This window comes from Grammomys surdaster, unplaced genomic scaffold, assembly GCF_004785775.1.
Source record: "Grammomys surdaster isolate TR1022 unplaced genomic scaffold, NIH_TR_1.0 239, whole genome shotgun sequence".
NCBI lineage: Eukaryota > Metazoa > Chordata > Mammalia > Rodentia > Muridae > Grammomys > Grammomys surdaster.
Genome location: NW_021604684.1, coordinates 10,633,381 through 10,660,934, shown reverse-complemented (window position 1 = coordinate 10,660,934; position 27,554 = coordinate 10,633,381). Strand labels below are relative to the sequence as shown.

At 41.3% G+C, this 27,554-nt stretch overlaps 1 protein-coding gene across 1 annotated transcript; it reads left to right on the top strand.

Annotated features, from left to right (window-relative positions):
- The first annotated feature begins 452 nt into the window (after positions 1-452).
- On the top strand, positions 453-27,554 carry Dctn4 (dynactin subunit 4). The gene is made up of 13 exons (XM_028774271.1): positions 453-607; positions 3,452-3,522; positions 6,897-7,075; positions 10,413-10,456; positions 12,840-12,947; positions 14,564-14,637; positions 15,024-15,136; positions 15,383-15,492; positions 18,829-18,902; positions 20,605-20,659; positions 21,594-21,701; positions 23,701-23,798; positions 24,963-27,554. Exons 1-13 carry the CDS (start codon positions 473-475, stop codon positions 25,174-25,176), a joined length of 1,383 nt encoding a protein of 460 aa, XP_028630104.1. The 5' UTR covers positions 453-472; the 3' UTR covers positions 25,177-27,554.

Here is a 27,554-nt window from a genome sequence, read left to right as displayed (position 1 = left end):
TTCATACTTAGAAATGAATAGTACCTCCAATGCTAGAGCTTACTATTATTTCAACAAAGAGAACCTATGTTTCAAGGGGTTTGTGGCAAGGTCCTCAGAAAAATATGTTGCTGTAACTCGGCTTTCCAGTTAAGATGGAATATTGGCCTAGAAGGTGGGAGTAGGAAGAGGCCGTTGTACAAAACAACAAACAGCAGCCTTACTTCTGTATGATACAAAGAAGAGCACTGGGCCTGTCTGAACTGGACTACGACACAGCAACCCAGGAGAACCATAGCAGCCAAGGCTACCGGAAACGAGGAGGGTGGGAACCCAAACATGGGGAGCGCACGCGCACTTAAATCGCCAAGTCCCGCAGGGTCGGCTTAGCTTACGTCTACGTCTACGTAAAAGACGTAGGAGACACGGGGAGGGAAGCGCCGGGCTGTGTCACGTGACGGGTGCGCCGGGCGTTGGCTCCTCCCTCACCAAGATGGCGTCCCTGCTGCAGTCAGAGAGGGTTCTCTATCTCGTCCAAGGAGAAAAAAAGGTTCGGGCCCCGCTCTCACAGCTCTACTTCTGCCGCTACTGCAGTGAGCTTCGATCGCTGGAATGTGTGTCGCACGAGGTAACTGGACCGTCCGGCGGGAACTGCGCGTCGGGGCGGGGGTGCTCATTCCTGTCACTGCGGCTGGCGGGAAGTTCCGCCGGGAGAGGCGGGGAAATCGTGTGCCTCGCTTGCTGACTGGTCAAGTGCCCCCTCATTCAGCTGGGTTTGCGATTTCATTTGCTTGTGAATAGTCACTTGGAAAAGGGGGCGGCTCCGGGTGGGGCTGAGCAGATAGATCCTCTTGTTCTAGAGCTGTCTGTAGCTAGCTGGATGATTTGCCCTGGACCCTGCGGTCTCCTGTGGGACTTGCGAGTGGAGGACTGAGGGATAGGTCCTAAATGTCTAGCTCAAGTCACTGAAAGGCAGAAGAAACTCTCTTCTTACCATTAGGGGAAGGAGCAGACAGCCATTCTTGGTCGTGGCCCTCATTTTGAGAAGTTCTGACCCCTCTTTTTATCAGAACCGGGACCCTGTCCAAACAGCTTGCCCAGTTTCCTGAGCCAGGACAAGCAAGGACCAAAGCAAGAAGACTGATAGGTTGACTTGAGTGGCAAATGCATAGAGCAGTCTTTGGCAAAAGAAGCTCAGCGTTCTAGTCACAGATCCAGACGGTCATTGGAATAGAATTATTCAGCTTAAAGATTTAAAAGGCACCCAATTAAGTCCCAAACCTTCTGCAGCTTTTTATAGAAGTTGTCTGTCTACCATGCTGCTAGGATTAAAAATGAGTGAAGCATAATAAACCCTGCTGTTGGGAATCTCAGTCTGTTGAAAGCTCATACTAGTAATAGCTTTGTTTATTCAGTATTCAACTTTGTGACAGGGACTTTACATAATTTTTCCAGCTAATGAAGATGGTGGCTTGGGTTTGGAAGATTTTGGATAGGGTGGGGGATTGTTGAGGCAAGGTCTCATGTAGCTCAGGCTAGCCTCAAGCTTACCGTGTAGCCAGTGCTGGCCTTTAAACCCCTGATTCTCTTGCCTTCACCTCCCAAATGCCGAAAGAAATGTACACACTGTTGTACCACGTCCAGCTGTTGACAGTGCATGTTGTTGCAAGAAGGGAAAAAAGCTGTCTAGGGGTGACTCAGGCCTATGATCCTAACATTTGGGAGGCTAAGGCAAGAGAAGTATTTTAAGTTGAAGGCGGGCATGAGCTGCATAGTAATTTATAGGACTGTCTGGGCTACAGTGAGATGTGCTGTCTTGACTCTCTGGGCTCATGCCCCACTCCCAAAAGTACAGGTTAGGAAACAAACACAGAATGTTTGTTGTAGATTACAGAGTCATTTAGAGATGAAGACCAGGATCAGAGACTTAGGATCCCGGGGGGGGGGGGGCGGGGGGGGGGGGGTGGTGAAATGCATGTGAAAACATGTCCTATAGTGTTAACCATTTTACACATGATACTTATTTTATTGGGGATACATTCCAAAATATTAAGAATGGTTAAACCAAAGAATGTAAGAAATCCAGTCCTATTTATACATACTTACATATTTGTGTCATATATGTGGGGTTTTTTTGGATTTTTGCATTAGCACTTTGTGTGATAGCAAGAATTCTGTAATTATCAAATAAAATCTAATATTACTTAAAATACTTTTTTTTTAAAGAGTGGAGCTAACATGTAAAACTGTTTTGAGTTAAATACAGTAAATACGATACTTGTGTTGTTCAATTGGTTTTTTTGTTCGTTTGTTTGTTTGTTTGTTTTAAAAAAAAAAAAGGAAAGAAAATCTCTAATTTGGGGTCTAAAGAACTGGCTCAGCAGGTACAGGCTCTTGCTGCCAAGACTGCCAATCTGAGTTAGGTCTAAGGACCTCGATGGTGGAAGCCAACAACCAAGCCTTGTGAGTTATCCTCAGCATCCACACATGAGCACACCTGCAGGCCACCTCCCCCATCACATATGCACAAAATAAGTGTAAAACAAGCAAATACAAATCTCTCATTTGGGGGTTGAGGTGGTAGCACAATCTGTAAACTGCTTACAGATACAAAGACATGAGTTCAATCCCCAGGATCCTAGAACACACATACTTACAAGCTAGGCACAGTGGCCTGTAATCCTATTGCAGGCCATCCAACCTAATCTACTTGGTAAGTCCCAGACCAGTGAGAGACCTGTCTTATAAAAAGGGAGGCAGGGGGTGGTGCTTGTAGTTACGGCACCTGAGATTTTTCTCTGACTGCCGCATATGTGTCTGCACGCATACCACACATACAGCAATTAAGAGTGAGACCTCTAATTGGCTGGCTATATCCATGGAAACTTTAATAATTCTTAGTAAATATATTACATAACTAGTGAGAAAACTTAATGTCTTTAAGGGCTACCTTTTTTTTTTAAGATGTAGTGTATGAATATTTTGCCTGTATGTATATCTGTGCCCTGTGTGCATGCCTGCTGCCCATGGAGGTCAGTAGAAGGCACACGACGAGCCACCATGTGAGTGCTGAGGATCTACTCCAGTCCTCTGCAAGAGCAGCAAGTGCCCCTCACCACAAACCGTCTTTCCATACACAACTGAGGCCAGACTCGATGGGAGACTGCTGATCACAGCTTTCCATTCGCAGTTTTAATGGATTCATCTGGAAGCTTTGAAGTAGCATATCGTCAAGTCCTGACACAGCTGACACGTACACCTTGATGACAAGGAGCAGAAAATACCAGAAAGGAAAAAATGGGATTAAAAGGAAAGCAAACAGCAGACAGATAATTGCCAAGTTGTAAACAGTACAGGTGTTTTTGGCTTCCCTTCCCCCAAACACCTCTGCCCAGATCAGTGAGGTCTGACCTTTTGGTGAGATATAGCATATTTTATTAATGAGTTTCGTTCATTTCTTATTTCCTCATAGGTGGACTCACATTATTGTCCCAGTTGCTTAGAAAACATGCCATCAGCTGAAGCCAAATTAAAAAAGAATAGGTAAGAACAGGACAAATTTTTCTGGTTTCCATTTATTGTTGGTTTTGAGGATATTTTCTTTATTTACATTTCAAATGTTATCTCCTTTCCAGGTCTCTCCTCCAGAAACCCCCTATCCCATCCCCCCTCTCCCTGCCTCTATGAGGTTGCACCCCCACCCATCTACCCACTCCCACTTTCCAGCCCTGGCATTCCCCTACACTGGGGTGGTTTGGAAGATATTGGGGACGAAACAGGGTCTTATTCCATGGACCAGACTGACCTCAGATTCTGATTTCCCCTAGCCTAAGTGCTACGGTTACACCATAGTTGTTTTTAAAATTGCGTAAGGAAACACAAAGGATTAAACAATCCTTTTTTTTCATTTTTTGAGCATCATCACTGCCTAAACTAACTTTGATCTTATTTTTTAATATAATTCTATATTAGAAGACTTCTAGATTAAGAATTATTTTGAAATTAGTGCAGTCCTCTCTCCTTTTGTTAAGAAACAATATTGTACTAGTCACATCGCCATAGGCTTCTTGTGATTGGACCTGGTTCTTAGACTTTCTCTGGTCTTGATGCCTTTGAAAGTACTGAGGGATGCTGGGGCAGTATTCATAGAATGGCTTTCAGTGTTTGTGTGATGTTTTTATAAGTAGACAGGAGAGTGGGAGTTAGGCACCCCTCACAAAGTGTATCTGCATTAATTGTTCAGGGTTTTCTTCCATAGTCTGCCTCTTTATTTAGTCATTACTCATGAATATATATTTTATACATCAGGGGTGATAGTGCTTTATTTTGTTGGTTTTCTCCCTTGAGTTCTATCCCAGAGCTTCCAGGAGTTCTTGCACTTTTCTCCTGAACCCCTCTAGTCTTGCCTCCATCACTGGGAAAGAGAGCAGTATCTTGTTCTATGAATTTGAGCATTTTCTTACCAGTACTGTGATAAACAGTACTTTAAGGTATTTTAGGTTTAGTTTATATATTCTGCCTCTAACTAGAATTTGTCATTTCTCAAAGGACCGTGGTTCTTTTCAGTGGAGGACATTAGGAACCATGACCTGGCTGCTAGGTGTGTCCATTGCTACTGCTAATGCCAGGTTTAGCCTGGTGTGAGAATTCTGGTTAGCGGCCATATTCCTGTACATTTGTAGTTATGAGCCACTATTATTTGTCTTTCCTGATCTGAGAAGTTACTCCTGAGAATCAACTGCACTGTATGCTTTCTATACATTAATTTATCACTTAATTCTCATGTGACTCTGTAAGGTAGGTGGTATTATTTACTTTATTTGAAGACAGTAGACACTGCACAATATCGTACAGATAATGTTGTAACAGATAATAGGCATTGCATAATGCTGCAGGTAAAATCTTGATACTCTCAGGTTGTAGGAGTCCCAAAAGCAACCAGGGCAAATCGGGTGTGGCTGATCCTGTAATTCTGAACTTAGTTCTACCGCCCAACAGAGTACACAGCTGAATTACAGCACTGACAGTAGTACAAAATTCACAACTGTAATCCTGTCACTTATAGCAAGTGGCAGAAGGATCTCAAGTTCAAGACCAGTCTGAACTATATAGACTTCGTTTCAAACAAACAACAGCAAAAAGCACCAGGGTCCAGGGCTCCTAAGGAGAAATGTTATCTGTGGGCATCTCAGAAGAAAGCAGAAAGCTCTGCAAGTGTACCACTTTAAGCCACTCCCTGTCCATGGTGGTGTCTGTTTCAGCTCTGGCACAGCAGTCAAGTAGTAATTTTCCAAATCCAGTGTCACAGTTGCTTATGTTGTTGGCTCTCTGTTTTCTATAATACAATGCTTTCTCCTCTCTAGCAGCATAAACTGTGATATTTGTCTTTTTCTTCAAAATCTCTGATTTCTATAGGCATAAAAAGAAACTGAAATAGTAAACTCCATCTAGAAACTGATTTTTCTCTGTAGAGGAGATGGAGTTGGGCTTTAGTTTGTCACAAGCTTTGGTGGTAATTGTTTTGCTTTGTTCTTAAGTGAATATATAGTACTTCTTAAATGTTAAACTTGGTGAAAGTACCCAGAAAAAAAAAATTTTTTTTCCTTGAGAGTCTTTTGAATTCTTAACATTTGAACCATAGTTTCCTAAACTGTGAATTGTGACCATGTATAGGTTCATGTGACTAGATGTGAGGACTTTTAAAAGTTGACAATAGTGAAAGATTTCTGAAACAGAGTCAAGCGTGTAGTAAATGAGGTCTTTGCAGCAGGGCGTGTACACGTTGCACTGCCCGGCCTCTTATGGCCTTGACTCTGAGCACAGCCTGTGGACTTGGCATTCCTGATGCCACACTGAGTGCTGCCTGACAGACACATCAGCTCACAGGGAGACTAGTGTACTGACAGCTGCAGTTGTTCCAGAACATACAAAGTTCTTTGCTAGAATACAGACATTAGCTTAATCGTTTCAAAGACAACATGTTTCTACCATCATTTCTCAGCGTGTATCAAATTGTGGGTTTATTGCTTGTATTGTATAAGAGTGGTTTATTTCATAACTTGAGTTGCTGACTTAAGCATTATTATTATTATTATTATATAGGGTTGGGGAAAAGTAAACAAAAACTAAGTATAAGAATACCTGCTACTTTGAAGGCTAAAATTGAAAATTTAATATATACACCAAAAAAATACCAACTCTGAAAAGCATTGAACACTCTCCTGCATTATCAACTTTTTAGCAAAGATTTAATTTATTATGTAAAAATAAACAAGCATACTTACTAGTATACAAATTTGCCTATATCTTTAATTGACCTGCCAGCTCAGTCAACAGGATCTCAAGGGAGGGAGTGAGGATTGAAAAGAAAAAGACAGACAACATTGTAACATGACTCCAGCCAGTGCTGAGGCTGAAGCGGGTTTATTTTTCTCCAGTCTGCTTTTATATAATTTTAAGTCCATGTAAAGAATAAGGTCAGTTCTAGGTCAAGGAACAACAAGACAATAAACAAAAACAGTCAAGGAACAAACAAGACAATAAACAAAGTCCCATGGTATTGAGGGACTTACCAAGATGATCAAGATCTTGAGCTTGCTTCTTTGTTACTCCTGTGTCCTGGCCCAGTGTCAGATTCTTGCCAAATACCTAGAAGGCAGCCTCAAAAGCTCTCCACATTTAATAAATGGTAAAATTATATGTATAAATATACATATGATTTTAAATTTTTCTTGATCTATTAGCAGTAAACGTTTTATTTGTATACCTGTTTCACAAGATTATGTAAAAATTTCTCCAGTGAAAGTGCTCAAAGATAGATAAAAGTTTGAGAGATCTTGAAGTAAAACCATGTCCAGCACATAGTAGGTGCTTGATAAGAGCTGGCTGAGTGAAGGGCTGTGTGTGTCCTGTCACAGATGTGCCAACTGCTTTGACTGTCCGGGATGCATGCACACCCTTTCCACCAGAGCAACAAGCATCTCCACACAGCTTCCCGATGACCCAGCCAAAACCACCATGAAGAAAGCCTATTACTTGGCCTGTGGATTTTGTCGATGGACGTCTAGAGATGTGGGCATGGCAGACAAATCTGTAGGTGAGTGAGGCATACTTAAACATGAGATTTTGTACTACTGTCAGTGCTGTAATTCAGCTGTGTACTCTGTTGGGCGGTAGAACTAAGTTCAGAACTGTTGTCATTAAGTCTTCTGTGTACTCATATCCTCACATTTATGTATCGAAGTTTAGTGATGTTACCGTTGTTTTGGGTTTTTTGTTTAACTTTTTTAATGATTTATTTTTATTTCATGTGAGGTAATGTTTGCCTACATGTTTGTCTGTATGAGGGTGTCAAACGCTTTGGAGTTACAGACAGCTGTGAGATGAGAATTGAAACTGGGTCCTGGAAGAGTAGCCAGTGCACTAACTGCTAAGCCATCTCTCCAACCCCACATTATAGTTTTTCATCTCAGATAAAATAATACTATTAATTTTTGTAGAATTGGTAAAGAAGCTTTTATGAATCTAATACTTTTCTAGAATCAAACTTAATATTTAAAAAAAAAAAAACAAAAACAAAAAAACAATGCTTCTTGGATTAGTGATGTAGCCCAGTTGGTAGAATGCTTGCCTAGCATTTATGAAAGATTGGCTTCATTTCCCAGCACTGCTTAACCCAGGTATAGTAGCTTACACCTATAATCCCAGAGCTTTGGAGGTAGAGGGAGGGGTATCAAAAACTCAGGGTCATTCTTGCCTTCCTAGAGCTCAAAGCCATCCTGGGCTAAGTGAAACTCTGCCTCAAAAATCTGCTTCTTTTAAATCTGAAATTTAAACATCATGGACAAAATTAAAAGTAATCAACTTAGAAAACCAGAGCTCAGAAATAACAGACTAAAGATGACTAACCAAAACTACAGAACCTTTATCAATTTTCAAGAGAGTTAGAAGGAACACAGGAAAGGAGTTGAACAGTGGATGTCATAACTGAACATAAAAATAATCATCTTAAAAGGTGCTCATCTTGGGGCAGCCTCCCCTTTATCAGAGAAGAAGGGGAGAGTGGGTAAGGAAGAGCTAAGTAATAGGGGGCAAAAGAGGGGGGCTGGGATTGAGATGTAAAGTGAACGAATAAATAAATTAATGGGGAAAAACAACAACAAAAGTGTTCATTTTAACTGCAGGTTATGAAAATGCAAGTGAAAGCTTTATTCCACAAATATTTTTTAAATCTGATTTATATTGTGTTAGCCAGACAAGTTAATTCTCATATATTACCATCTCCCTGATAAATTTATTTTTACTTTTTGTTTATTTGTGTGTGAGTGTGTGTGTGTGTGTATTCCTGTTTGGAAGCCAGAGGACAACTCTCAAAAGTTGGTACTCCCCACCATGTGGGTTCTGGGACTCTAACGCAAGTCTTTAGGTTTAGTGACACGTTTGGGCTTTTTTGGTTCTTTTGTTTGGTTTGGTTTGGTTTGGTTTGGTTTGGTTTGGTTTGGTTTGGTTTGGTTTGGTTTGGTTTGGTTTGGTTTTTCGAGACAGAGTTTCTCTGTGTAGCCCTGGCTGTCCTGGAACTTACTCTGTAGACCAGGCTAGCCTCAAACTCAGAAATCCGCCTGCCTCTGCCTCCCAAGTGCTGGGATCAAAGGCGTGCGCCACCACTGCCAGGCAGTGACATGTTTTATATCTTCTGAAATTGGAGTTGGTGCTGGAAATCAATAATCCTAGGTGCTCTGGAAGAGTAGCCAGTGCTCTTAACTGCTAAGCCATCTCTCCAGCCCCAGCTCTTTATTTATATGTTATCCTTATGGGTAGTTGGCCGACATGTGTCACATGGATGCAGTGCCCGTGGAAGCCAAAAGAGGCTATTCTGGAACTGGAGTTCTAGACAGTTGAAAGGTTCCTCATGGGAGCTGGGAATTGAGCCGAGGTCCTCTGCAAGAGCAACCATGTTCTCAACTACTGCTATTGCTCTCTTCATTTGTATTTTGCTTTGTTTTTGTGACAGTTTCACTCTGTACCAAACTGGTCTGAAAGAAATAGTGATTCTTGGATCTGCACCAGGCCCTGTGTATATTATATTATGGATTCTAGTCCAGTGTTTTTATGGGATTCCTGAGTGTGCAGATGAAGGGATCTCTGATTATTTTATGTTTTCTTGGGCTGTTTTCCTTCTGTTTATTTGTTTTATCCAATACTGATGAATTAGTTTTGTTTTACCTTATTACACTTTTTTTATTTCAAAAAAAGACTTTTTTAAAGTAATGGTGATTTTCGTGTTAAGCTCCAGTGTTTCCGAATTATAGGCATGAGTCACCACACCTGACTAGTTTTTATTTTCTTTATTATCTGTCACACATACAGCATCTTGAGCAAAATACCTACAGATCTTTTGTCCTTTTTCTTTTAGAGACTTAAAAAAAAAGGTCATTTTGCCTTCACCTCTTAAGTACTGGAATTATAGACACCTACTACACTACCATATCTGGTTCCTCTTGCCCACTTAGTGTCCCGTGTGTGCTTATACTTAGTACTTTGTTTCCTGTCAAAGAGATTTTAATCCAGTTTTGCCAAGGTCTACTTGTATGCTTGTAGAAATGCTAGTTTTAGGTTTCAGTCTATTGTCTATTTCTCAAGTTCTGTACATTTTTTTAATGCTCAAGAGTTTTAAGGTTTGTATGGGTTTTGAGTTTGAAGGATTTTGTTCTGTATGTGCCTATACGATTGCTACGGCACTGCTTATTTAGAATTTGTACAGGATTTCTAGATTCTGCCTGCTTCCTGAGTTGGATTCCTGGCTCTGCCACTTACTATCCACATAACTTTAGACCTGTAAATAGCTCTGAGCTTTGGATTTCTCCTCTATAAAATGGGAGCAGTTAGAGTACTGTACTTCGGAATGTCTTATGAGAACAGGAAACCATGCTGTGTCTCCGGTGCCTGGAGCAGACCCTGTGCATCTGTCACTGGTGCTGCTGCTGCTGATCATTAGCAACCTCCATAGTTAAAGAAATAAGCTTGTGCTGGGCTCAAGGCCCAGGCCTATAATCCTAGCTACTTAGGAAGCTGAAGCAGGAGGATTACAAAATCTATGCTTGCCTGGGACACAGAACAAGGCCAGCTCTGGCAATTTAACAGGATTCTATCTTAAACATTTAGAAATGAGATTGATGAGATGGCTCAGTGGGTAAAAGCTCTTTCTGCATAAACTTGACTGAGTTGTTAAAGGGCTTGCTCAATGGTGGGCAAAGCCCTAGGTTCAGTCTCTAGTACTGGAAAGAAAGGGGCTTGGGAGGAGCTCTTCTTAGCTTGCCAGGCCATAAGATTTCTGGTGTTCTTTCTTGGAAATTCTGCACTTTTATGTTTTTACTTTAAGGCAACATTTTATGAAAATAAAAAGGTAAAATTACTGTTTAATGTTTATTTTCTAGCTAGCGGTGGTTGGCAAGAACCAGAAAATCCTCACACACAGCGGGTAAGTACACTCGTTAGAGGTTGAAAATTCTCACACACAGTAGGTAAGTACACCCTTAGAGGATGAAGCAGGAAAGGCAGGCGGTGAGTGTGGCCCATGCTGAGAACTACCTGTATTTGTGTCCGGGGTTCAGTTACTCACAGAGAGGCGCACTAAGTCAGTGGCAATTGTTCTTTGTTACATAAATTCATGGAAAACACTTGAGTTTTGGTTCTGTGTTCCAGTTATATTTCAAAATAATGAAGTGGCTTTTATTGTTTTCTTCATACAACCAACAATGACTAAAAGTTTCACTTGTGATCAAGTATTTTGGAAATATGAGCATTAGACCTTTCAGCCCTAAGGACACTGCTAATTTTGAAAATACCCTTAGACGGGTATGGCTGTCTATAGAAGCAGGATGGAACATTTGTGCAGTATGTACTTGCACTTGGCCGTTTAAACCTCTGCCTAAGAACAGTGGGAAGAAACTCAGGAGCTGCTATCAACATGCACACTGTACTGTCAAACTGAAAACTAAACAAATACTGAAAGTATCCAGGGTGAGAAGGTAGAGAAATGGTTTTGTCACATATATTAGTGGGTAGTATAGGTTGATAAAGGTTTCGTGAATTCTTTGCTATGTGTGCTCCCTCGATGCTCACCTACAGAGAAAGCATGCATGTATGAACAAGTACTTGTACATATGTGTGCATGTTGGGGGGGGGATGCAGGGGGAGGGAATCTATCTTTGGCTTGTTGGATGGGAAAGGGAAAAAACAGCTCCAGGTAAAGTAGAAAAGTACCTATTGCAAGTAATGTGAGGGAGAACTGTGCCTTGTCAACACTTCTTGGGAATTTCAACTATTGAAGTCAGCATGTGAGCACAATGCTGCTGTCTGGAGATGCTAGACAGACGGGAAAGAATTCACCAGAGCAATAGCCTGTGGGTGGAGGAAGGTGAGGACAGAGCATGTCTGAAGTATAATGTAATGTCAGCAAATGCAGAAGGGTATTTGAGGGCCAACCTTGTAGGCCAAGAAGTTTGAGAAGCCTAATGCTTCTTAAACAGCTGCATGGGTTATAGAAACAGCTTTGTGGTTGATAGCACTGGCTGCTCTCCAAAGCACCTGGGTTCAAGTCCCAGTACCTACACCTACATAGCAGCTTCAGTTCCAGGGTGTCTTAGTTCGGTGTCTAAACTAATTGCTGTGATAAAGGCCATAACCAAAAGCAACTTGAGGAAAGAGTTTATTTCATCTTAAAACTCAGGTCACACTCTAAAGTTGAGAGAAGTCAAGGCAGGAACTAAAGCAGACCATGCAGGAGTGCTGCTCACTCGCTTGTCCTTCAGCTTGCTCACTTTGCTTTCTTACATACCCAAGGACACCTCACCTGCTCAGGGGTGGTACTATCCACAGTTGGCTAGCCTTCCCACATCAATCATTAGTCAAGAAAATGCCCTACAGTCAGTCTGATGGAGACAGTTTCTCAGTTGACTTTTCTCTTCCAGGATAACTCTAGCTTTTACCAAGTTGACAAAAAATATCCCAACCAGGACAAACAGGATCCACCACCCTCTTGTGGCCACTACAGGCACTACACATATGTGGTACACAGACAGACATGTAGTCAAAACACCCATACACCTAAAATAAGTCTGTTTGTAAAAAAGATGCTAATTTGAAGACAACTTATGTCTTGTTGTAAGAAATGATTAAAATATCTTTTAGAACCTTTGTTCTATGCAGTAAGGCCCAGCCTTTGAAAAGAACAGGTAGATGTGTTAGTAATGGATAGGTAGACCAGACGTTGAATAGGAACTCCAGTATACTTGGAATAAAAAGTGTCTGCATCGGTGGTTTACAATGAATCATCTGCTGTGTTTCTGAAGCATGTCAGGACATAACTGGTAATGGCTGGTACCTGAAAAAGAAAGCCTGTTTTCAGCACAGAGGACACAGCAGAATTACACTTTATTCCTTATGTTGTATGAATGATTATCATTAGCGCTGCTCTATGATGAAGAAAATCAATCAGAAAGGGGCAGATGGACAGAGGCAGGCGGACCTCTGCATTTGGGGCCAGCCGAGGCTACATGGTGAGACACTGTTTGGAAAGTGGTAGAGGGAGGTTAACAGAATGTCACACCAAGGAGGGATGAGTAGTGAGGTGTGGAGCACAGTGCCCTGACAGCATTCTGACTCCTGTAGCCCAGGCATTCTGTGAAGAGTTCATTTCAATTCAAAACACTAATAAGAAAAAAATTCTCTTTACAGAAAAGGAACAAACTTGCCCACTTCATAGTTTTTCTGTTTCTTTATTCGTTTTATTTCTAGTCAGTGCAGTTGATTGATTTTGTTAGTCCTTTCAAGAAACAAATACAGTCTTTGATTTCTTGTAGATGAACAAGTTGATTGAATATTACCAGCAGCTTGCTCAGAAGGAAAAGGTTGAACGAGATCGCAAGAAACTGGCACGGCGAAGAAATTATATGCCATTGGCTTTTTCGGTGAGAATTTGGCAGAGAAAGACTTTTGTAAGGTCTATAAGGCATCAGAACAGTGACCAGTTCACAATGGCCTGTGCCCTCAGCAGAAGTACTTAGTATCAAAAACGATTCCTCCAGTACAGACGTGTAAGCCCACAGCTATGCATTCATGGGTCATTAATTCTATTTAAATTCCTTGTGTTTTCCTAAAAGCATCTATCTTTCTTCCTCTGTTGCTCCATTTCATTTTATTCCTCCCAAAAATTACTGCTTAATTTTTTAGGCTATACAAACTGTTTGCTGCTTTTGCTTATTACAAAAAGATTGTAAAGAAGGTGGTGGAGCAGTAGATTTTATTTTGCCTTCCCTTGTAATGTACCTTTGGCACTGGGGTTTCACAGTTCTAGTCTTTTGTTTGTCTGTTTTTATTTTGACACCTGCCCATCCTACTTTTTTTGAGATGGAAAGTGCTGACACATGCGTAGTATTTGTTGTGGTGGTGCTGTCACTGCTGGGGGAAGCACTCTTTCACAGGCTTTATCCCAGGCCCTGCACAGTGTGTTTGTGTGGTTAAATACACGGTGCTATGTACAAGTGGAATTGTTGGTAGAGATTATCTGTAGATGCCTGTTTCTGCTAGTTTATAACTACTAGACAGAAGCAATGTTTGGGATTCTGAATTTTTCTTGATGTTCCCTAAGTCTCATTTATTCTCATAGAACATTTGTTTTCTTTGTACTTGCTTGAGCCCTAACATGTTGACATTGAATCGGTAACATGTATTGAATGTCAATGATATGTTAAGCACTGTGCTAAATGCATAATGCATATCATCTTATTTAATCATAACAGTCCTGTGAAGCTGATAGTACTCCCCTATTGTACACTTGAAATGAGATTCAGAAAGGTGAAATAACTTGCCATGTTGTGTCTACTGCACAAGTAAGTTAATTTAGCTAAGCCACAAAAGCCATAATGTGAAATACTTAGATTTAAGTTTAAGTGAACATAAATATTTGCAAAGCACCTACACTTACAAAAGAAGGAAATGAATGTTCCCAGATATGTCCAGTGGCCCGATCAGCATCTCCACACCTACATATTAGGACAGGGCTTGGAACTAAATGCTCTCTTTCCTTCCAACCTTCCCATACGCCTGCTGGCTTTATGCATTTGCTTTTATCTTATGCTTCATTTTTTTTTTTATCTCTGTTGCAACCTGCTGCTATGTGGGGGCTCTACAGCAACACACTATTCATGTAGTGGTAAGTTCTCTTTTACAATTCTTGCTAACCCTGAAGAAGTTAGCAGACAGTCATTATGTGTCCCACACATCATGTAGTTCTTGCCTGAACCATAGCTTGGATGTACTTAGGCTAGTCTTAAAAGCTCAGTTGTGGTCCACCCTGACTGTTTTACTGTAGTTTTAGTCTCTGTTGCTTATTCTAGGAATAGAATAATAAATGTGGGTTACAGAAAAGTAGATTTTGAATAGCTGTTTGGCTTTATTAGTTTGGGTTTTGTTTTAGTTGTTGCTTTCCCCTCAAGCTTCCCATGCCATGCTCTCCTAGTTCTTGCTTTCAATAACAAGATGTGTAAACTGGCCTTTCTAATGCGAGTTTCTGAACTTTGTTTAGGACAAGTACAGTCTTGGGACCAGGCTTCAGCGACCACGAGCTGGTGCATCCATTAGTACACTTGCTGGACTTTCGTAAGTTTGGACATCAAGCAATTGAGAGCAGCACATAACAAAAGGAATGTTTAAAAGATTATTTTGTTTTGTTTAAGCTACCAAAAGGAAAAAAATTCTTAGAGTTAGAAAGGACCCGAACTTTAAGGTATTCTATATGCTGAGCACTGCGGGTACACACCTTTAACCCCAGCACTTGGGAGGCAGAGGCAGGCAGATCTCTTGAGTTCAATGCCAGCCTGGTCTACAGAGTGAGTTCCAGGACAGCCAGGGCTACACAGGAAAACCCTATCTCAAAAAATAAAGGATATTCTATTTAAGAAGAATACCTACTACTTCAGTCATTGGTAAGGACTTTGGGAATAATCCAGAGGACTCTTGGGAAGTCACTGCCTCTAATTTTTTAGCCTTAGAGAAGGAGAAGACCAGAAAGAGGTAAAGATTGAGCCAGCTCAGGCCGTCGCTGAAGTGGAACCTCTGCCTGAAGACTATTACACACGACCAGTGAACTTAACCGAAGGTAATTTCCTGTGTCCTTCTCTTCCTCCTCTGTTCTCCAGCTGCTTGTGCTGGGGTTCCCTGCATCCCTCAGGGCTTGGGATTCCTAATAGTAAAATGAAACCTATTGGAAGTAAACACATTGGACTCATTCTTAAAACCTTATTATCATATTGGATATTGCTTCAGGAGCATACTTCTTTGCCTACATACAAGTCTGATTTTGAAAATGACTGTCAACTAAGCCTGGTCTCTGCTTTCTTGTTAGTGACCACCCTTCAGCAGCGCCTCTTACAGCCTGACCTGCAGCCAGTCTCTGCTTCACAGCTGTATCCACGACACAAGCACCTTCTGATCAAACGGTCCCTGCGCTGTCGGGTAAATACTCCTCTGTAGAGTTAGTTGTCTGTGTACAGGAGAGAGGCAGATAGACATGATTGTATCTAGCCATTGTAAATACAGAAAGCTCAGAGAACACAGCAGGTAAAATGGACACAGGTTTCAATCCTGATGACTCTGGAGGCTGCTGCTATTGTTCCTACTTTACAGATACGGAGACTAGAGTATCTGAAGGTGGAGTGCACCCTCAAAATGTAAGCCCACAAAAGAATGCAAGGCATTTTACGCTAATCCAAACAGAACACTACAAACTAGTTAAGAAGAAGCAAAAAAAAAAAAAAAAAAAGTAATCCACAATTTAATCTTTAGGAATTTACAGAACAAACAGTAGAGTTTTATGAGTTAGATTCCATACTGTGGTACTGTGGTCACTCTTTGGTAATGCACTGTACCTTGCCTGGCGTATACAGACTGGTGGTACCCACTGGTCACACACGGCTGCCAAGTTCTTAAAATGTGAAATTAGCCAAGATATTAACTCATTCATTTAAATAACCGCATGTGACTAGTGTCTGCTGTTACTAAGTGATGTATCTCTGGACTGAAGAGATTTAAGTGTATAGCAGCCAGCATGCTGTGTATACTTTATGCAGCTCCTGATCCAGACAGAGCATAACCTAGATCCTTACAAAAAGAGCAAGGGAAGGAGGAAAAGGGGCAAACAAGGAAAAACGTGTACAATCTGAGAAGTTTAAATTAACAGGATTTTTTATGTTATTAAAGAATTAACTCTTTTCTTAGAGATAATATTTATTTTCATGTTTTTGGAGATGAATGCTAAAACATATGGATGAATGGCATAATGGCCAATATTTATCACAAAAAATAACTCAGAATGTAGACTGACCATATAGCAGATGCTAATTTTTTAATCTTAATTTTTTTATTTCTCATCTTAATGATTTTTGTTTTTATTCTATGTGCATTGGTGTTTTGTCTGCATTTATGTCTGTCTGTGTGAAGGTGTCAACTCATTTGGAGCCAGGTTGCAGACAGTTGTGAGCTGCCATGTGGGTGCTAGGAATTGTACTGTGGTCCTCTGGAAGAACTTAAACCATTGAGCCATCTTGCCAGCCCTAGCAGAAGTTTCTTATTAGGCTCAGATGTCGTTCATGATGGGTTCATGGTGGGAAGGCACGTGCCATCAAGCAAGATGGTGCTTTGATCCCTGGAACCCACATGGTAGAAGGAGAAAAGTGCCCACATTCACACTGATTAATTAATTACACAAGTAAAAGACATAGATTGTCTAACTAAATAAATTGAACAAATGCTACAACTCACTTAGAAACAACACAAATACAAGAATTCAGAGAGAGTAAAAGTGCTGGAGAGCTGGACATGGTAGTACATGCCTGTAATCACGGCTCTTGGGAATCTGAGGCAGGAGGATGTTCACTTCAAAGCCAGCCTGAGCTATATAGCAATGCCCTGTCTCAAAACGCCAAGATCTGGGGATTGAGCTTAGTGTTAGAGCGCTTACCTAGCATACACAAGGTCCTAGGTTCAGTTCTCAGCAGGAAAGAGGAAGGGACAGTTGAGGTTGTACAGATAGTATTTATTTATTTGCTTACTTGCTAGCTTGTTTTTCAAGACAGAGTCTCACTTGCGGTGGTGTATGCCTTTAATCCCAGCACTCAGGAGGCTGAGACATGCATATTTCAGAGTCTAGGCCAGCTTGATCTACAGAGCTAGTAGGACAGGCTGTCTAGGACAGCCAAAGCTATATTGAGAAACCATGTCTCAAAAAAAAAAACTAAATTTTAAAAAAAAGTGATGTTTGTTAATTATGGCATTATAGAACATTGGGGAAAGAATAGACTATTAAAATTTGCTAGGACAGTTAGGCACATGGCTCAGATAGTGCCACACTTGCCTAATATGCATGAGTTCAATCCCCAGTACCCCATAAAATTGGGTGTGGACTACATGCCTATAATTCTAGTACTCAGAAAACAGAGCAGAAGAATCACATATTCAGGGTCATCCTCAGCTACATAGCAGATTCAAAGTCAGCTCAGGTACAGGAGACCTCATCTCAAAAACAGTTTTTGGCTAAGCAAATTTTATGGGAAAATTGAAAACTTAAAAGGCAAATGGAAGGAGAAAACTTAGAATTATTCATATATGATTTCTGAATAAGAGATTATTTGACAAACAAGGCAAACAAACAAAAATAACATTGTGTCTTTGACCACAGTCAGTAGTAAAACTTAGGCTCCCATCCCACAGATGATCTGTACGTAAATAAAAAGGACAGGAGACTAAGAATTATTCATAAGGTGTATGATTAGCAAAGGAGCTCAGCAAAGGAAGATCCAATAGAAAGCAGCCCACATGCCTACAACCCCACCACTCTGTCCAAACCAGACAAATACAAGGTAGCGCAATATAAAAATAACCAGGGAAGGTAGCACGGAAAATTCTGTACTTAGTAAGCATGAAAGATCTTGAACTTCCACAGTAATCACAAAAACGTGTATTAAGAACTTCTTTGAGACGCTGTTTCCTAGTCCTCAGATAGCAGAGATAAGCAGCTTGGGATATGTGTCAGAGTATAGTAAATGGCCTTCCCGTTGGTCCGTTAGGAAATTGGCTTACTGACATATCCTACATTGGACAGTGACTGACATCCAGTACTCTTGGCTGTGGAAATACTCAGGTCTGTCTCAACTAACTGGTTAAAGTTACAGGCATCATTACAATGAAACACTAAAGATGAAGTTGCTGTGTGTCCTGGAATGGAATTCCAAGATTAATGTAAGAAAGAAAGGGCAAGAGAATGTATAGATTTCCCTTTTGTATTGTGAAAACAGAACAAGAGATGTCTGTCTAAATTGGCTCTGCAGAGAGAAACAAACACTGTAATGTACTCTCTATACTAGACACTGCTTTGTACTACTTAAAAATAGTTTTAACAAGGTTATGTAAGTCATCAGTTTTAATTCCTTGATTCCGTTCATACGGATCTCCAAAGTAATATAGGTTACTTCTCCTTGGGTCCCATTTTGAGCGTCTATTAAGTGAGAACATTAACAGCTGTGTACAGTGATGTAATGAAGCCAGTGTGGTGCTTGTCTAAGTTGGTGTGTGCATTGTCATAGTTTTTAAGCACTACACGCTGTGATATTAGTGATGGTTCAAGTGTGTTCTATAATTTTTGGTTATCGGTAGCATAAATTCTCTTCTAGAATTTAAAGACTTTGGACAGGACAGAACATAAAATTGTAGTAACTACCTTCTGTCTGCTTGTAATGGTTCTGTGGCTCTTCAGGTGTATCCTTGTTTCCCTTTGACATGTACTTTTCTTTTTAGAAATGTGAACACAACTTGAGCAAGCCAGAATTTAATCCAACATCTATCAAATTCAAAATCCAGTTGGTTGCTGTGTAAGTATTTTAGGTTGTTGATTGAGGTTGTATGGGTGGTTTTCAATGGGGATTATCTTTTTTAAAAAAAAAATCTAAAGAGGAAAAGGAAAATCACATAGAGATAGTCTTTTCTTTCTATTCCTATTGTGGTTTTGCATTTACTTGAATAGCATGAAGTCTCAAGCATATCTGTAAGCATAGAATCAAGGCTGTGTGATCTGAAATTCTAGCATATCCTGGAATCCTAGCTTCCAAGAAGACAGAAGCAGGAATATGTTTTTATCTGTGACAGAGTGACAGTGTTGTGATGTGTTCTTTGGTAATATGGAAAGTGACTGGTCATTATTACAAGTTTAAAATATCTAAGTTAGACTTTTTTTTAATTAAATTTAAAGCATAGCAAATTTAAGCGTACTTTGAAACAACATTTATTTTACTTCTTGGTTCTGATAACATCTCGCTGAATGGATTAAAGGTGATTAAATTAGTGTTAACTCACTGAGGACTGTCAATGGCTGTGTATTAAAGGAAAGACTATTAAGGAGGCAGGCACATTGAGAGCCAGCCAGCTAGATAGCTCAGTGGGTAAAGCATTTCCAGAACAACCTGACAACCTGAGTCTAGTCCCTGGAACCGATATAAAGGTAGAAAGAGAACCTATTCCCTAAGTTCTTCTTTGATCTCTGTACATGCACACACAAATACACATAATAATAGTGGTTTTAGGTTTTTGTTTGTTTGTTTTAATGTAAATAGGCATGGTGATGCCTGCTATTAATCTTAGCACACAGAAAGCAGTGTCGTGTGGGTCACTGAGTTTGAGGTCACCTAATCTACATACATAGCACGTGTCAGGCTAGCAGAGTTACATGATGAAACCCTGTCTGGATATAATAATGCACACCTGAGAGAGGGACAGGGCGAGAAAACAAGCTTTTCAATTCTAAACTCCTGCCCCCTCCCACGTGACACACCACCTCCAACAAAGCCATAACTCCTAAACCTTCCTAAACAATTCCACCAACTTCAGACCAAGCATTCAAATACATGAGCCTATAGGGGGCGAACATTCAAATCACCATTTTTTACAAAGCATCATCATGGTCTATATATAAATACAGAGCAGGCATTTGAACCTGGGCAATTGTGAGTCCAGACAAACATTCAAGCAGCCTGAGATTTTGAAATCCAGAGTAAGAATACTGTAGAATGCCTGGATTTGGACCTCGATACTATACCTGCCCACACCCAGCATCTCCTTTTTTGTAATGATGGTCATGCCTATCTCACAGAGTTCAAGTGAATGCCATGAGGAACACTTGTACAATACTTAGAATATTGCCTGGCATGCAAAAGGCTCTGTGTATAGCAGGAGTGTATTCATTTACAGCCATATAGAATTCCAGCTATTGAGATGGCATCTTGTAACCAGCTACCTTGTTAAGTGAATTAAGTGAGAGTCCCCCAAACGTGTAATGCACAAACCTATAAGCCCTAACCCAGCTCTGTATACATACAGGCTGGACTCCTAAAAATTTCAGACAGAACTAATTGTTAGTTTGATTTCCTGTATCTCCTCTTACTGTGGTGATAGTTCTTCATTTTTCTCTTGATCTAGTTAATATTTTTTGTAGCTTTAATGTATGTGGGGTTTTTTAAGGTAAATAATCATTTTAAGAGACTCCAGTGAACAATAATACATGTTTGTATTTATCTGTAGCAATTATATTCCAGAAGTGAGAATCATGTCAATCCCCAACCTTCGCTACATGAAGGTTAGTACCATACTTACTGACACCCAGACTTGGTATGTCAGTGCCCATGCATGTTTGTATGTGGGTGGCCATGTGTGTGGAATGGAATGCTGTAAGCAGGATGCAGGGCAAGGACAGTTTGAAGTGATCACGGAATTGAGACTGGCCAACAGCATGTTGGATGTGTAAGAAGCAGGTTGCACAGTCTGTAAAGTTAGAAAACTAGGAAAAAGAAAGATGATGATAGGCAGCTTTCTCTTGTTGCCAGTGGGAGCTTTCCTTTTGATTCAGATATGTATGCATCAGTACCAGGAGTCTGTTAGGTTCTTCTGTACTATAGCCCTTCTTCCACGAGGTCCTCTTCTGTGCACCAATGAGTGAGTGACTGTTCTGCAGCAGCCTCTCTGGCTCTTTGCCTTCTTGCTGCTCATGAAAAGATTGATAGCATCCCTTATTTTACCAATATCCAGAGTAGCAAATGGGCTACATGATCATATTTTGGAAATCTTTAAAAGGTTTTATAGTCTTAATGTATCATTTTCTCCTCCCCTTAGTAATACATCTGACTAGCCTAAGCTATGATGTTTTATTTAGGGTCTTTTGTTTTGTTTTCTTCATTCCCTAAGCAACAGTCAGAGTGGGATAGGAACTGCAAACTTTAAAACAATCATTTAGATACTAAACCTTTCTCAGAGTGTCCAGGTCTAGTAACTAGAATCTGCCCAGCTTCTTTAGTAAGATGGCCACCTCAGAGGGTACATTACTAACACGGACTGAAAGATCAGCTAACTCTTAGAGTAATCTGAGGTAGAGGAGCAGGAAGTGCTGTTGCTCTGGAAAAACAGGGTGATTTTTGTGAAACATTTTGTGTGTTTTGTGAACCATTAAGGTCCACCTAAGAAAGCCGTCCTTAGTCGGGATATGACACCTGAAAGATGCTCTTTTTGTTCCACAGGAGAGCCAGGTCCTCTTGACTCTTACAAATCCAGTGGAGAACCTTACCCATGTGACTCTGTTGGAGTGCGAAGAGGGGGACCCTGATAATATCAACAGCACGGCTAAGGTAAGGGCACTTGTCTCCCACAGACCCTGACATCACCTGCAGTGGCTTCACTGGACATGGCCTAAAAGAATCCGTGCTGCAGTGTCTTCATTCTATAGCCTAATTTTATCTTGTCCTCAAACACCCAGCCATTGCCTGTCAAACCTCATTGTTCTCACTGGGTCTCAGACAGAGACCTGTCTGACCTTCCTCTCTTTAGTACACATCACCTCACCTGTCACATTGTTGCCACCAGGCCATTCTTCTTCCATTAGTTGCTCTGCCTGCTGATCACGCGCAACTCTCTGACTTCAGGATGAAGTCCTTAATGAACTGCTTTCTGTTCTTCGGTGTGACCTTCCTCCAGATCCTCACATTTGGCACTTTCCAGATGAAGCCACAGTGATGGCTGCAGCAGTGGGCGTGGATGCTTCTGTTGGGGAGCTGCCTGTGCTGCTCGCTTTTACCTGAGCATCCCTTCCTGCTCGATCTCCCTAATGTCCACACCCTCTCCACTCGGTTTAACACTCATCCCTGACGACTCATGGGATGTCATCTCCTTTTAGTTAGGAGCAGATGTCTCTTCACATTCCCACTATTTACCACTCTACTTACATAAAGTACGAATAGCAGTGGCTAAATATTAAGATGATTTTGAATGAATTCATGAATGAAATGCAGCTTTGTGTTTTATATTTTCCCACTTAGAGTTTGGTGTAATTTTTAATTTTACATATATGTATTTATCTGTAAATGTGCACACTTTGTGCTCATAGAGATTGCAGTCATTTCTCTGCTCTACCATGTAGGTCCAGAGGAACTAATGCAGACGTTGGGTGTGATGGCGAGCACTTTGATTACTGAGCCATCCCACTAGTCAAGTAGATGGCAATCTTAAGAGAAGTGTATGTAGTATTGATGTAACTCGGTGTGATAGTCATAGCAAGCATTTGTAGAAGGAGTGCTGGCAACTCCAGCACTAGAGAATTTCCCAGTGGAGCCCACCTTTTTTTCTTCTGCCTTTTAATTTCACTCACTAGCATCATATCTAGAAAAAGGTAACACATGTCCTTATATCTGTTTAAATAACTTTGATAAGTAGGTCCAGTTGGGCTGAAAACAAAAGGTCTGGAATGTAGATGCAGCCTTGATCAGGGCCTTAATGTGCTGCTGTCCCATCCTGTCCTGTCCCCCCACCCTCACTTCCCCCAGCACCACCGCTGCCCTGCAGCTGTTCTTAGGACTATGGCTGGTGGTCTCTGTTGGGCTCTGAGATAACATGGTATGGAACAGTTGCAACTTAAGGATTTAAACTGTGCTCCACGAGCATAAATAGAAGTACACCCAGTGTCAGAAAGGCCTTGTGTCTACAGAGGGAAGAAGGGAATAAATAGTTTCAAATATACCAGGAATTATTTTTAAAATAATATAGCAAAGGACATATGTTCAGAAGTAACATTAAAATAAGGAAAAAGATACATCACAGCCTTGTGCCCTTGACCTGGCTGAATTCCTTCAGTAAGCTATACTAGTTACTTCTCTTGTGGCTGTAGCAAAATAACTCACAGAGACAACAACAGAGTCCTGACAAGACAACCTAAGGAAGTTTCAGATGATTCAGTCCACCACTGCAGGGAACTCATGATGCCAGGGCTCAAGTCAGCTGGACACAGTGTCTCTTTGAGTCTTGTAACAGAGAGGTGGATGATGGTGCTCAGCTTACTTTGTCCTTTTCTACCCAATCCAGGACCTCAGTCCTAAGAGTAGTGCCACATAGGTAGGTAGGGCTTCCTCCCTACTCAGCCCCTACAGGACCACTCGCAGTGCTCTGTAGTGTCGGTGCTCCCCCGTAAAGGGAGTCCTCATTGACTTGTTGTTTCCTCTATGTGTTCTCATGCCCAAGCTCCTCAGCAGTGTTTTAAGACCCTGTAAAGAGTATGAACGTGTCCAGATGCTCACCTCTGTAGATGGCGCTGCTGCAGTCCAGCTCTTCTGAAGCAGGCCTCTCTTTTGCTCTTAGGTGGTGGTGCCTCCCAAAGAGCTCATCTTAGCCGGCAAGGATGCAGCAGCCGAGTATGATGAGCTGGCAGAGCCCCAGGACTTCCAGGATGACCCTGAGTAAGTGATCTTCCTGTGTCCTAGACCACAGTCAGCTGATCCAGGAGCCTGACCAGATACCTGACAGAACAGCTTAAGAAAGGACAGGTTATTTAGCTCCAATTTCAGAGGGAGCTTTGTTGATTGTGGCAGGTGAGGCATAAAGGTAGGAGAGGCTTCGCCTGTCTTTGACAGTGAGTGCACCAGGCTACAAGCATCACACGGTGCAGAGAAAGCTGAAAACAGCTAGACTAGAAGTGGGCAGGTAACCTTTAGAGTATGCTTTATGTGGACTGCCTCCTCCAGCTAGGCCCCACTGCCTACCAGCTCCATGGCCTTTACTCCACATGCTTAGGACTGAACAATAAAGACATCGTTTGTGTGAGACATCAGAGTCAGACCTTAAAAATGCTCACTTGTGGGTTTTCTTGCCTGGGTTTTAAAGAAAAAATTTCCTCCCTTTCTATTAATATTTTTTTTAAATATTTTATTTATTTATTTTATATGATGAGTACACTGTAGCTGCCTTCCGACACATCAGAAGAAGGCATCAGATCCCATTACAAATGGTTGTGAGCCATCATGTAGTTGCTGGGAATTGAACTCAGGACCTCTGATAGAGCAGTCAGTGCTCCTAACCACTGAGCCATCTCTCCAGCCCTCCCTTTCTACTTATGAAATCATTAACTATAAAAGGCTGAGGTGATAGCTCAACAATTATTTTTCTCTGCTCTCCCAGAGGACCCAGGTTCAGTTGCCAGCACCCAGATGTTGCCTACAACCATCTGTGTGTAACTCCAGTTCAGGGAATTGAATGCCTTCTTCTGGCCTCTGCAGGCACTGGGCATGGTGATGCACAGACTTACATGCAGGCAAAACACCCATACACATTAAATAAATAAAATTTTTAAAAAGAAAACAAAACACAGGTGGATCTTTGTGAGTTTGAGGCCAGCCTAGTCTGTGCAGCAAATTCCAAGACGGTCAGGGCTGTTTCACAGAAACCCTATCTCCAAAAAAAAAAAAAAAAGACCAGAACAACAAGTGTAAATAGTTCAGCTGGTCCTGAGGAAGCTCCTCCCTCCTGGTCAGCAGGATGGCAGTCACAGCAGAGGTTCCCAGTGTGCCCTGAAATGACTGGGGACTGTCGATTGCCTGTCTAATACTGTGCTTCTCTTTCCATAGCATTGTAGCTTTCAGAAAAGCCAACAAAGTAGGCATCTTCATCAAAGTCACCCCACAGCGTGAGGAAGGGGAAGTGACCGTGTGCTTCAAGATGAAACATGATTTTAAAAACCTGGCTGCCCCCATCCGCCCGATGGAAGAGAGTGACCAGGGCACAGAGGTCATCTGGCTCACTCAGCACGTGGAACTAAGCTTTGGCCCTCTCCTTCCTTAAAACAAAGCTACCTGGTGGGCAGATCCCACACACAGCTGTTACCAACACAACTCCTAACAGTGTGGAAGCTGCTGCTTCATCAGTCGTGTTTATAAAGATGTACCCATCACTACTGAATCCTGTGGAATCGAGGCAGGCTAGGATTGGGAGCACAGGGTAACTGCTGTTGACACCAGTAAGCCTGTCTCTCTGAGCCCTGCACGTTGAGTAACAGCATAGCTCCATCCCAGTAAAGGAGTGGCTGTTCCTCAAAGAGGCGTTAGATTTAATCCTAAGAAACGTGCTGTGTGCCTGTCACAGTTTGACAGAAAACCGTAGGATGGTAATCCAGAGCAGACCTTGTCTCTGTGCGCAGCACTGGTCTCGGTGTTCCAACGGCTTTCTGCATTCCACTAAGGATAACCCTGTAATAACCTTTCATAGCCTTGGCTTTCACTTTGCCTCTGATTTCAATTTGACAGAGAAGTAGGACTGTCAGTGTGTCTTTAACTTTGTGATGACAGGGCAACCTGTCACTTTCCTAAGGCACTTTGTTTCTTCCAAAGGAACACAGTATACCTGTCACTTGCTTGTCATTTTCCTCACTAGTATATGGGACTTTTAAGAATTTGAGTGACAAGCAATTACATGTCATGAAATTCCATTTGTTTTAATATTAACCACAATACCCAGGGGCTGACGCTGCCACGGGGAGACAACCTTTATGTATTTCACTATCTGCCCTTCTCTATTCTGTTTTCTGTTTGTTGTTTGTTCTTCAGATAGGCTCGCCATGTAGCTCTCACTGGCTTGGAACTCAACCTGCTAGGATTAAAGATACTTACCACCATGTCCAGCTCGCTGCCCTGTTCTATAAATCAAGGAATTGCTCTAACGTTGGGGTTTTTAGAAAGAGCCAGGACAGTTTGTATGTGCACTCTGCTGCATCACTTCTGGGATGCAGAAAACATTTTAAACTAGACTTTTAGCATGATCCAAACTAGTGTTCTTTCCACTGAGTTGAAGGACAAATTAACTGTCAATCCCTTAAATTCAAAGCTGGACATAAAGAAAAAGAACCTTTCCCTTCCTGAATATAAGATGTCTTGTGCTGTCTGAAGTGAGACCATTTTGATTGTAAGCCATAGAAGTTCAGCAAGTAGCCAGGATACCAGCCTAACTCTAAACTTGCTGTTTTTCTCAAATACTAACATTAAGTTGCAAACCTTAATTTCTGTGATGTTTTCTAAAATCAGAGTTGACAGAGTAGACCAGCTGTACTTTTCCTTAAAAGTACTCCCAGTGTGTGGCCAACAGACCTTGGAAGAAAAAGTTGCTGTTTACAAACCCTGCTTTGGTTTTCATTTTAAGTCTCTGAGGGTTTTGTTTTGTATTAAGGACTGTATATCTGGACTACAGATAGAAAATAGTCTTTATTAGTTCCAGTTAAGAGAAACCACCTAGGAAGCTGTTGAAAGACACTTTGTTCTTTAAAGATCTTAAGATCAAGCCAATTTTATGAAACAATATTCCCACAGAGTAATATATGTACTAGAGTGTAAGAAGAAATACTGATCTCTAATACTATGAGAACAATAACTGTTTGCCTCTTAGAAGCTGGAGCTGAAAGTTGGGTAATTGCAAGTTTCAAACTATAGAAAGATGATTTTCTGTAACTCCACAAAACCTCAAGTTAATGCCTACTATGAACCCGCTATTCAGCATCTTCTTGGGGTGGAGGTGGGGCATCAACATGCAGATAGCCTCAATTGTCCACATATTGTGGAGACTGGCACAGTTGTCTGTCTGTTTGCCTTTATACAGTGACACTGATACTTATTCCCTAGGAAAACATTGAAGTAATGGGGCTCTTCACTCCTGGGGGACAAACACTTGTGGGTTTGTTTAGTTTTTGTTTTTTTGTTTTTTTTTCTTCAAGAAGTCAAGTTAACTTACAAATACCAGCTGTTGGCTGTTTCAAGGTAAGTTTAGTGCAAGCTGGTCTTGTTTGTGTTCTTAGAAAAGGTTTGACACTTGCTGGTGGTGAATTAGGAATTGTGACCTGTCACCCTTTTTGTATTAGATCAGGTACGGGGTTCTTATTCCTAGTCAGTGTGCACCAAGACACAAGAGTCAGGTGTCCTTAGCACTTGAAACTACAATTTTGGACGCTTGAGGCTAAGTTACTTTGGGTTTGTGAGTTGATTCACACTGAAAACAAATTTTTCTTTTGTTCCAAATACATGTTATAGGCATACTGCACTAAATACCCTTGCATCTGTGTAATGAGCATCCTTCTTGGTCCCTTTGGGGGTGAGAGGCACTCCTTGACTTATGAATAACAGGTTACTGTTTTGCCTTATTGCTTAATGTAGTGAAATAAAGCAGACAAAACTCAA

What these genes read in the sequence shown, in the direction of transcription:
- Dctn4 (XM_028774271.1), top strand. Translation starts at nt 473, where the DNA reads ATGGCGTCCCTGCTGCAGTCAGAGAGGGTTCTCTATCTCGTCCAAGGA. An exon ending in AAAATCCTCACACACAGCGG is followed by an intron (nt 10,457 to 12,839) that starts GTAAGTACACTC and finishes GATTTCTTGTAG; the next exon opens with ATGAACAAGTTGATTGAATA. An exon ending in CCAACCTTCGCTACATGAAG is followed by an intron (nt 20,660 to 21,593) that starts GTTAGTACCATA and finishes TTTGTTCCACAG; the next exon opens with GAGAGCCAGGTCCTCTTGAC.